At 45.3% G+C, this 12,347-nt stretch overlaps 1 protein-coding gene across 1 annotated transcript in view; it reads left to right on the top strand.

The window, feature by feature from the left end:
• Positions 1-12,347, top strand: part of LOC121612282 (plexin-A1-like) — a 201,945-nt gene that overhangs the window by 71,033 nt on the left and 118,565 nt on the right. The window contains exon 3 of the mRNA XM_041945070.1: positions 9,224-9,355. Coding sequence (XP_041801004.1) covers positions 9,224-9,355 — 132 coding nt within the window. The remainder of the gene's footprint in view (positions 1-9,223; positions 9,356-12,347) is intronic.

Genomic DNA, 12,347 nt, shown 5'->3' with positions numbered 1-12,347 from the left:
TCACTCTCATCTCTCTCTCTTTCTCCCTTCCTCTCTCTCTCTTGCTTTCTCTCTGCGCATCCCAGAATTAATCGCCGTGGCAACAGGCCAGAGGAGGAGAGCAAAGAGAAAGAAAGAGAGAGAGACATTCATCATTCGTTTCAGTAGACGCTCACCCCGTGACCGCACCGTGACATTGTTTTCTTTATTTAGTTCATTCGGGGCCAGCAGCTGATAATTTATACGCACTACCCTTTCAATAATGAGCCGTCGCCTTCTCGAGGTGGGGCAGGCTCTTGTATACTCACACACACACACACACGCACACACACACACACACACACACACACAAAATGCTCAGTCAACATTGAGGTCTTGACCGCTCTTTGTCAAAGTCAACACACACACACACATACACGCTGAAGGAGTGGCAGTGATGAAGTATTGTTTCCTCCTGGTGTTTACTCCACTCAGGCTGATCCGAAGGAACAGAACTGTGCGTGTGTGTGTGTGTGTGTGTGTGTGCGTGAACATGCGGCCCTTGTGTGTCGTGTCTATTGGAATTTTATCCTTGAAATTCCTTTTCTTTAAAATCCATACTTCTCTGTTTACCTTGAAGACAGCGGTACCGCGGCCCTCGAGGCCCACACCTCTCTGCTCTTGACAAATTGAGCTAGTTTAGCAGTAGTTTCACTACTCACTGCAGGGCAAAAGCACACACACACACAAACGTACACTCACACCTACACACCCTGCTGGGCTGCGCTGTACACAAGTGTGTTCTGCTTGGCTGCTCATGTGTGTCAGCTGAGCTGGTACATCAAGGGAAAAAAAAAAATGCAAAAGAGAGGGAGTGTGACAAGCCGGAGAGAGAGCGGGACGAGAGAGGGACAGATGGATGGAGAGAGGGAGAGGAAAACAAAAGAGAAATGCAATTGTTTCCAAAGCTCGGAGGAGCGAGCGAGGGGTGGCGTCGCCAGATCAGATACTGCGAGGGAAGTGAAACGCCGTGCAGATGCAAATACACACACACACACACACACACACACACACACACACACACACACACACACACACACACACACAAACGCGGATATCACTCATAGAGCCAGAGAGATGAAGATTTGTCCTCACTTGTCGTCATCTCAGAGCTGTCAAGATAAAAATATTATGGTGGGAGTGTGAAGACAATAGCTCAGGGCCGGCAGTTATATTTGGCTGCAGAAATGCATCCTCCGTCCTGGCCGTTCTCCCTCCTTTGACCGAAGCTCTGCTTCACCTTGAAATCTCTCTGCCTCCCGCACTACACAGGGCATCCCCAAACATGCAGAAACACTGGGAAGTCACTGGATTGAGTTTCCTGACAAAGGCTTTAAAGATCTAGTATGACACTCCTACCTCATTACGACTATATCTACTGGTGGAGCATTGCCTGTTTGTGTCTGATGGAGCATTTCCAGCTCGGTGGTTGTTGTCAAATTAATATTCTACTGCTGTGTTGAAAGCAACAGAAATACTTCTGAGCTACAAGAGCACTTGCACCACCACAGCAGTAATATTACAGTATTGTTACTACCGCATTGTGTTGCTCAACAATGCAGTGGTACTACTGTGGTAGAAGTAGCATCAGGTGGCGTAAATATGAACTGAAAGCTTAAAAAAACAGTTCCAATTCTTAAAACTAGCTTTTTCCTCAGCTTTCAACCACATCATATGGTTGTCATAGAGATGGATCTCTCGAAATTTGAGCTCAGTCGCTTGTTTGTTTTTATCCATAGCACTTTAGTTACGTCCATGTTGATTCATAAGTGAAGCATGAAAGCATTTTTGTCGACCTTAGAAATAGTTTTAGAATAGTAGCTCACTAGCTTAAGTGAACTATGTCAGCCATTGATGATGATGTAACAACATGGTTTATTTCATGTATTTCAGCCAATAACCAAGGAAAGGTAACAGGGAACATGTATATTTTTACAAGCGTTATTTGACTTCAGAATCATAGATGTGCACACACAGACTTGTACGTGACTGGGCTCCAGCTTGTCCTTGGTTTCACCAGCAACCGCACCGTTGCCAGGCATTCTGCACAAGCGTGCGGATGCTATTAGCTTCACTTTGGCCTCAGCCTGCAGGGGCCGCCTCAGGGAAGAATGTGGGGCTGCCGTTTTAGCACACAGACAGACCTAGTTATGTCAGAAGCATTCTCAGGTGTGGCGTGGCACAGTGGGAGCGAAGGAGAGGAGGGAAGAGGAACCTCACAAAAACCTGCCTCAACATCCCATCGAATCTTAAACTGCCACTGGGCAGAGATGATTCCACTCCGTTCCAATGCAAATCAACTCATTCCAGGAAGGCAAATTAATACGTTGTCATTTTTTGACACCGGCTGAGTGATCTGCATTATTCCACCTTGTTTCATGACAATGGCACTTGTCACTGAGAAAGTGGGACAGCGTTGAATTAAGGGCTCATTTACGGACCCCCACCGGCAGTTTTTCACTTATTTTAAAGGAAATAAGGCTCAGGCTAAATGACGAAGAATGAGACAGTTTTTGCAGTGCAGGGACAGAGGGCAGAAAGATGGATGGGAGGGGATGAAAGAGGGGGAGGATGGGAAGGAGGAAGAGGGCGAGAAAATTATGAGAGAGGTACAGAGATGAAGTTAGCAAGAGGGGCAGAAAAGAAGACGAGAGGGCTGAGAGGGGGATGAAAGAGATGGAGAGCGAAGAAGCAACGACGACAAAGAGAATGAAGAACGAAGGCGCGATCGTTCCAGGGACCGCTTACAGCTTGCGGTTATGATAGCAGCAGGCAGGGGAGCCGAGCTGTGTGTAGCTGTGTGTGTGTGTGTGTGTGTGTGTGTGTGTGTGTGTACTTGAAGGAGGCTTGTGAGAGCGGCACTGAGGGGAAACTCAAGTCCATCACGCTTGTGAAAGATTAAAGAGGCCTTACACCCACAAACACACACACACACACACACACGCACGCACATGGCCATGCCAGCCCAGCCCGGCTGACAGCAGAAAAAGTACTGGGGCACGTCTTCCTATCTGACAAGCGGGGTGTACAGATGCAGCTCTGGTGAACAGAGTTGTGCGCGCGCCGTGCTTATCTGTGCGCTCCTGACTTGAATAGAAAGAGACGTCTTCTGCGAGTGTCTTCCGGTTCTGAAGTGTCATTTTCTAGCACATATCCCCCAGCAGGGATGTAAGTCAAAGGGATGCAGTGACATTTTGGCGCTCCCAGCGTCCTGCTGTTTCAACGAGAACCCTTAACAGCGCTAATAGTGCTAATAAAGCAGGCGAGGGGTCTGGGGAAGAGAGATGACATCAGTGCAATTCAAGCTGCTGTCAAGTTTGTACCTTTGAGAAGTTTTAATGTGAGAGTAACTAATTGCTGGTGCTGCTTCAGCCACCCTTGCCACAGAGGCAGCTGCAAGTGAAAATGCCACATAGCTGCTCAAAACAACTGCTGCTGGAGGGCTAACATGACATCTGCTCCAAACACAGGGCTAATTCTTAGAGTTTTTGACGTTATTCTTATGTCTTATAATAATATTTTACCCACTAAGTTAATGTATGACATCTGGGAAGGCTGCGATAGGCAGGGAGCTGATCTGAAGTCAGGAAGCAACTACAGGATCATCTTTATGTGTTGCTAACGCTAATGCAGCAGCAACAAATATTTCAATCCTCGCTGTTCTTCCAGGATATCCAGTCAGCCTCAAAGCGTTCCTATCCAACCACGACTGATCCCCACATGTGATCAGTTTGATCAGGTTCTAAAAAAATCGATCCAAAAAGCCTACGTGACCTGAACAGTGCAGGTGTGTACTGGACGTTCACTTGACCACACCTTGGCACTGTCGCTCTCTTTTAACCAAAGCCAGCCATTGTTAGCTGTTAGGAAACAGCTTCATAGTGGCATGCTGTCACCGGCCAGCTGTCTGCCTGTCACTCTTTTGTGTGTGTGCGTGTGTGTGCGCATATGTGTGTGTGTGTGTGTGTCACCTGGGGCCGGCCTCCTGTTGTGAGAGCAGCAGTGCGACAAAAGAACGATGATTAATTTCACTCCGAGTAACCTGTCTCGCTGGTGTGGCTCGACCAAACTGTGTGTGTGTGTGTGTGTGTGTGACGGAGAGAGAGAGAGCGAGCTGCAGACTGTGTAGTCAGCAGGTGTGCTGTGATACTCTGGATGCCCTCCAGTCAGGGTCAGAGACACACACTCACATACACATTCACTGAGATCTGTTATAAATCCCACCCCTCCGTCTCACATGGACACTGTTCAGTCTCTCTCTCCCTCTCTCTCTCTCTCTGTCTCCCTCTGTCTCTCTCTCATCATCTCTTTTGGATCATGTGACCACTTGCATGTTTAATAGTTTATAATATTTAAACCTTTTTTACTACTTGTTGGTATTTAATTGAAATTAGATTTTACAAACAGAATCCTGCTGTCGAGGTCATTAGCACTGTGTGTGAGTATTGCATGCATTACTGACGTTGTGGGGACATAAATCTGTTTACACAGTCTCATTGTGGGGACTCCTTTTGGGGACAAACCACAAGTCCTCACAATATAAGTCATTAAAGTTTAGGGTGAAGACTTGGTGTGTGTGTGTATGTGTGTGTGTGCGCGTGCATGCGTGCCTGTGTGCACACCCCCTCTCAACAGATGAGACCAAAATCAATTTCATTAGGGATCATGAATACAATGAGGAGCTGTTAACACACACACACGCACACACACACACGGGACCATAGATTTCATTAAGGAAATGCCTTTTTCCCTCCCTCCGTTCCCTCTGTCATCAAAGAGCTACTTGAACATTTAGGACCCCGGTTCATTACTCGTCCTCGCTGCACATTTGTAACACTGGTTTCAGTGAGAAATGCTAACAAGGTTAACAACCTGCTTGAATCTTCCTCTCTTTTTTTTCTCCCCCTCGTCCTTCCCGCCTTCTCATGATTTTCCCTCCCTTTGTCCAGCCGTGTAATTAACTAGATGTTTAACAGCTGAGGTTGGACGGGGCACTGCTGTGTCTGGACACACATGTGCATGCAGACACACACACAGTAGGAGAAAGAAGTCTGTGTCTGTGAGGGAAGAAAACGGACAAGGGGGAGTCACGAAGCGAACAGAGGAGGAAAGGAGGACGGAAGGGAGAAATCTCAAGAGGGAAAGGAAAGGAAAGGAAAGAAGGGGAAACGGGGTGAAGAGGAGATATGGGGCGTAAATGAAGTGATGACATTAAAGAGGACATTACTAAAAAGAGGAAAGAAGTAAATGAAGGAAAGGGCAGGTGAGAAAAGGGGGAGAAATGAGAGAAAATTAATTAAATACAGGTGCAAAATTGGATAATGAACGAAACAAGATCAATGCAAGATGTGGCATTCCATAAATACACACCAAAAGGAAAGAAAATAAGTGAAGAGGGACAGAAGGGAGAGAGGAGGAAGTCAAACAAAGCAGCTGAGAAAGAAGAATGAAGGGCAGTTTTAAAAAATGAAAGGTGGTTCAGAGGAAATGATGAAAATGTTCAGACAATGTGGATGTGTTCTCGCAGTTTACCTGACCCAGAGGTGTGACCGGTGGTTGAACCCGGAGTGGCATTAATCACTGCAGCGCTCCAGCCAAAGCTCATTACTCCCCTTTGTTCACTTTTATTACCTTGTCCTCCTCTACACCCTCCCGACACACTTCTGTGCACAGACACTTAGCACCCCTCTCTCTCCTCCACCGCACCTCCCACCTTCATCCCACCTCATCTGTCTCCACCATCGCTATCAACTTCTGCCTTCGTCCCGACCCGACTTCAGTGCCTCTGCTGCAAACCGGCCCTGCGTGTGAGCTCGCTCGTTTGTATTTGACTGAATGCCTCCAGAATGTGATTGACTGATTGATGCTGGTGCAGTTTAAAGCTTTTTCTTTTTCTTTCAAGTCGTCATCAGGAGCAGGTAGAGGGGTCTGGGTTAGGCTGATGATGTCACACGCCTAACCTGCTATTGGCAAACTCTTCTTTCAGAAGCAGGATGTCACAGTGTTTACCTTGATCGACTGTGTTCTCGTTTTCTAGTCCAATTCCTCAAGGATTCACAATATCTTCTACTTCACAAGCCTTTTTGTTCCGTTAAGAGGACTTGTAGGCACATCAGAGTGCACATGTATAACTGTGTGTGTGTGTGTGTGTGTGTATGTATTTTGGTCTACACCTGTGGAGTTCTATGTGTGTGTGAGTGTGTGTGTGTGTGTGCAAGGGTTGTGGTGTCCTTGGTAATATCAGCGTTGGTTTGGTAATGAGCCTAATCCCAGGAGGACAGAGGAGACAGAGAGGTCTGAGGGAGGGACACACAGGATGGTAAAGAAGGGGAAAAAGAGGGGATGCAGCTCCCAAAGTCAGAGCGTGGGCTGCACACTCATTAGGAAAAGTCACCTTTAACTCTCTTCCTGATCCCAACTTTCTCTACAGTGTTGTCGCCGTAAAACTGCTTGACTCAAGGCCCAGAGAGGCCGTACTTCAGCTGAAATGTCAAAGACATGATGCATGCCTTATTGCCCCGTCCTCAAGCAAGACACGCAACCCGTCCCCGCTTCCTCGACGTACATCATGGTGGAAAAGAGCATTAGCCTAAATGCCTGGAATATAAATGGAGAAGCCTGTAATCACACACAGCTCAGCATCCCCCGCTCTGCACGACACTTCATCTTCTCTGGAATTGATACGTCATTTTAGCCCGCTTATATTCCAAATAAACATTGTGTTTTGAAACTAATTGATTGGTGGATAATTTGAATGCAAATAGCAGCAATTAATGTTCGGTGCACCCATCGGAGAGTGGCACTGCTGAGCAAGATAACTATACGTATGATTGTCTCGTTCCAAAGAGGTAAGCTAATCAGTAAGGAACAAAAAAAAAAAAAAAAATGGAATAATTTAATGACTTATAAGCTGTCAGTAACATCAAAGAGGGGGACCTTCATGTTATTATTTTTTGGTCTAATCATCCTGGGAGCGGCTATAAAAGCATATTTAATAAGGGCCTTTAAAACAGGTAGACGCTGCTTTTGTAGCAGTGTCTCTTTCATCTTATAGCCTGGGCTTTCTGTTAATAAGCTCCAGAGAGTGAGAAACTGGACAAATGGAAACATAAAAAAGTTCCAGATGCCCTATCGTTGGCTTTTTTCGCTTTTACGGCTCTGAATTTAGTGAGACGACACAGAGAGGTTCCTGCACGTATTTCAGCTCGCTAAACATGTGACATTTATCTGAAACTCTTACAATATACTGCTGAGGGTTGTTCAGGTTCAATAAAGGTGAAGAAAAAGTGGATTATTCTGAGGGCTAATCAAAGTTTCTCGCTCTTAAGTGCTGCCACTTCCTCAGTGAGAAGCCTGTGTGGACGCACTAAGCTCCAGAGTGCAGAGGTCGCAGAAGGAGAGCAGAAACCTGCAGGCTAGTAGACTAGATGAGAATCTGCAGTCACCTGCTCCAGTCTGCAGTCCCCTCTGTGCCAGCTGACCTGAATCCCACTCCAACTGCCCTCTGCCCCGAGCTGTAGGGCAGTGCACGCTCCTTGCTCCTGTCCCCCCCTCACTCTGCCACAATCCTTCACTCATCACAAGTGATTCGGCGACCCAGGGCATGTAGCGGTTTTAGAATAAAGTGTTTACTTTAGTTTGTGTGTGTGTGTGTGTCGGTGTGTGATTGTAAGCTTGGTGGGACAAAAGGTCACGCTCGTATCAATACGAGTTTCAGTGTGTGTGTGTGTGTTTGTGCTCATGTGGGAGCAACATAAGGGACTGCTAAAGCAAATGACCTTTGGACAGTAACAACTGGGATACACCTCCCACACACACACACACTCACACACATTTTTTTGAAAGTCAGGAAAAGTTCCCTAATTTGCAACTTTTCCGACACAAGCAGGAGTGCCTGGATGCGATAAACTGTTCAAGTTAGTATAAAATTAGATATAAGTAGCATCTGCCCTATATCAGGATTTGCTCTTTCCTGCTGTAAACATACCTCACATTTGACCTTTTAGTGGAAAATTCAGAGACTCTGGGTGTCTCGTTACGAAACCACTCGAAGCCGATTTGTCTGAGCACTTGACTTTTAACCAAAAGGGGCCTCGACAAAAGCACACACAGCGACGACAGCCTGTCTGCTAATGAACTTTCTGTTCAGAAAGAAAGATGAAGGGATCTTTGGCAGTGATTCGGCAGATAATAACCGCAGAGACCGCTGAGACTAAGGGGAACAAAACGAGAGATGACAGAGTGAATTTAGGCGACAGAAAAACAGGAAAGTTGTAGCAGACTAAACTGCTGTCAGGTGATGGATGAGCAGATGGAGGTCGGGAAATTAGAAAGAGAAAGATCCAGACAAAAAAGTACTAAGGGAAGGAGAAAACAATTTACTTGCTGGTACACAGGGAGTGATCCTTGTAAGTCTGTAATTTTGTCAGTAGACTCAACACTGTAAGCACCAACAAAAGACCCATCGTGCGGTTGGGTACTGTAGTTACACCCTCCACAGTGCGCCGCCATAACTGACTCCTATGATTCTGAGTTTCAGAATAAATTGAGAACCAGATGAAAGTGCTGACATTGTCATCTGTCACTTCGGTAGCTGCTTTCAGCTGACGGCAACATTTAAAGTACATTTTTTTAAGTGCTACACTAGATTAAAAGGGGAATTGGCTGCTTTTACAAGAGGTGGAGCGAACACATCATTTTCTTTAACGTAAGTGCTGAACATTAGAAGACGCTTTCACAGTGAAGACGGAATGAGTCATTTGTCTAGTTCTTCATGGGAGAAGCCGTGTTCAATACAGTGACCAGTTGATGTCTGAGGATGATAACAAAGAAACGCACACGGGAATGTTCAAATATGGCAAATAATGGTGCTTTATGCACCGGACAGACAGTGATGGCAAAAATATGACTCAGTAATAAGTGGTATTCTTAATTAACTCATTAAGATGGAGTGTGAAAAGAAATGCAAAGCTGTGTTTTCCAGGGTTTGTTTGTAACATTTGTCGGATGAAAGCTCACTGAAACTGCCATAACGGAAATTTCATAGTGTTTTCACGGGGAGTATTTCTCTGGTCGGAAGCAGCTCCACTGACACTGTTCACAGTGAGCTCTCTGGTTTATCCAGACGCATTTCTTCGCTGAAGAATCATTTGAGAAATGTTGGATTGTAATCAGCGCTGTGCTATTTTCCTTCGTCCTCTTCCAGATCCTGGTGAACTCCGTCGTCCAGCCGGCCTTGCTGTACGAGAACGTGGTGGTGAGCAATGGGAGCCCCATCCTGAGAGATATGCTCTTCAGCCCGGATCATCAACACTTATATGCCCTCACGGATAAACAGGTATGAGAAGCACAGACGAACACTCAGAATACAATGATCTACAGCCAGGAAAGGTTAGCAGCGCAGCCCATAATGCAGCCTGCCATTGTCGTTGACAACCCTGAGGAAATGATGGCTAAATATCAATAGTCATTTATCTGTCTGGTGATTTTAGGGACGGATCCAGTGATACGTGACAGCCTGCGGCATACAGATACATACACCTAGCTCAGTGGGAGTGTGTGTGTGTGCGTTTGCAATGATATACACACACTGCTTCCACACTCAGAGGCGTTCCGACACCATCACACACACTTCCATAAATATACATTACTTGCTAAGTGTTCCCAAAAAAACACACACACACACACACCTCCTCACTATTGACAGTATTAATTGAGTGAAGGTTGGCAGGAGTGAGCGTTTAAGCTAATTACATACATACATGCAGTACCACATACAGTGCATGGACACATATGCAATTCAAGCAATCTTAGACACGCACACACACACACACACACAGTTGTAAGTGCTAATTAAAATCAGGAATATTAAAATGTGTCATATATAGGATGAAGCCCCATACCATCATTTCACCGGGGATGCGGTACACCTGCAACCTTTGCATATTAATTGGTGTGAGAAAGGTATATTTTTAAACTGTGACATTTTTAGTTTCACAAGAACAACAAAAACACTTTTGAAGATCTTCATGCTAGATTTCAATTTCTTTATGTGTTTGTTTTTTGGAACTACCATTTCTCTTTACTACTATTTTGTGGTATTTTGTTTCATAGTATAGTAGAACTTCCTTCCAAAAAACAAGAACAAACAACAGCTTTTTTTTAAATTATTTTTGGACAGTAGCGAATGATGCTTGGTATTATTAGTATGTTTTTCATTTTCAGTTGCTTTGTGTGATTGACTTCTCATTTCCCGGTGACCTCACCTGCAGATGTGTTCAATATAATCCCGCGGTCGGGCATGTAGGTGTGCAGAGTTCAGCTCTATGGCCTGCTCGCCTCCGTTTACCTGCACAACTCTTACCTCATAACAGTAAATGACTGCGATGTGATGACCTTCAACAAGACTTCCCCGGTACATAGACAGTAACCGCCACCTGAGTGCTCTGTAATTTACCAGCAATTAGACATAATTGACTTCCACGTGTCTGCATAACTGTAGAGTGGAAGTGGAGTGCAATTGATACAATGGACGACGTTTGTGTTGATGTGACGGGGGAAATAAGGCCCTTCGATCACAGGAAGCTGAAATGTACCATGCAGAGAGATGCATAAATGCTGGAGGCTCCTTGATAAGGACAAGAGGCTACAGCCAAGCAGGGGGGATCCACCTACATAAACATATACACACTGATTTTGGAAACACACAGACTGAAACACAGAATTATTAACACATGCAAAGAAAGAAAACGTTGATTCGGATCACCCACATGACTGAAAGAGTAGATATAATAAGGCCATCAATAAGAAACAGTGAGCAGAAGGTTAAAAGTCTCAGCCAAATGACTCTTTGCAGATGTGAGAAATGAGGGAAAGCCTTATTTATATGACATCAGTTAGATGATGATAATCCCAGCGTTGGGCCTTTGGTCAACAAGTATCTGTGGTTTAGGCAGCAGTGCTCAGCAGCTGCTCAGCAGAATGAAGAAAGCCATGCTGGGAGATTTTCACTTCACAACTCCTGCCGTCAGCATTAAACATTCCTGCTATTGCCACCAGAAAGTCTTTTTCAATTATTAAAGCCAGTGGTTTATTTTTGATGAGCGCCGATATGTCCACTACATGTCTGTGCATGGTAGTGCAGCGGCTTCAGGAAAGTCTAGAGACAGGAGCCTTGTAGAAACCCCAGTGATGATCCAAGGTGGCACTGTTACATTTTATGGATGCAGCCAGTGAGGAAGTGCACACACACTGCACATGTCTGGCTTTGTCTGGAGTCCTTAAGCCTGGAGAGCGGAGAGATTCAGCGTACAGTTGATCCAGTTTAAGGGTTGAATAATTCAGCATTTCGAGAAACACGCTTCTTCGCTTCTTGCATGAAAAGATCAATTCCTCTCTCACGTCTGTCAATTAAATATGAAGCTACAAGCCGAGCTCAGTTAAAAGAGTGGAAGTAGGGGGAAGCAGCTCTCTGGTTGTAGGCGCAGTGACTTCCTGGAGTTTCAGCTGGTTACCGGCAACCTCAGGGTGACAACAAGACTGCTGAACGTCTTTCTAGCTGATGAGGTGCTTTCAGGCAGATTCTTTTTATTTATACTGCAGGCAGACTCCCAGTCTTTATGCTAAGCTAAGCTAATCGCTTGTTCTTTTTGTTAGCAGGGGCAGTATTGATCTTCTTGTGTAAATTGGCAAGAAAGCTAATAAGCCATTTCCTTATTTCTAGTGAGTTATCCTGACCTATTCCTTTAAAAATGTCAGATCTGTGCTGTGATGGTTGATTGAAGTTTCATTTTAAATGTCTGTGTAATTTTTTCTCTGTCAAATCAGAATGAAGGACACTAATGTACAATGCAGTAATGCTCTTTCACATACAGAGCTTCAGCATTGACCGAATTCACAGTCCAGTCAGAGAGTGAAATGGAAAAGGAGAGACAGCTGGTGAGAGCTAAGGAGGTGGGAAAATATAATTGGTTTGCAGGATATGGTCTGTTCCTTTCTGCGACTCTTCCTGCCTCATCTTTTCAATATTCTTAGGGGTCCTCACTTCTGTCTCTCTCAGATGGAGTGGGTTTGTGGAGTAACTGCTCTCCCAGTAGCGGCTTCGGACAGCATAGAATAGAATAAGGAGCTTCCCTCTGCTGCAGAATGTGAACTTGTGTACCAGGCAGCACAGGACCAGAGTGTGTGCACAGCCTCCCCGGCCTACTGATGAGGCGCGTCTTCCTAGCCAGAGGCTGTCTGGACTGGAGATAATGTTTCGTGGTTTAAGGTCGCTGGCCAAGCCCAGAGGTGCATAAACTTCTGCTGTTTTCAAGCCGAAAGAAAGAAAT

The sequence above is a fragment of the Chelmon rostratus genome, chromosome 10 (assembly GCF_017976325.1).
Source record: "Chelmon rostratus isolate fCheRos1 chromosome 10, fCheRos1.pri, whole genome shotgun sequence".
In the NCBI taxonomy this organism is placed as follows: domain Eukaryota; kingdom Metazoa; phylum Chordata; class Actinopteri; order Chaetodontiformes; family Chaetodontidae; genus Chelmon; species Chelmon rostratus.
The sequence above is the reverse complement of the archived record's forward strand: the minus strand, read 5'-3'. Positions and strand labels throughout refer to the sequence as shown.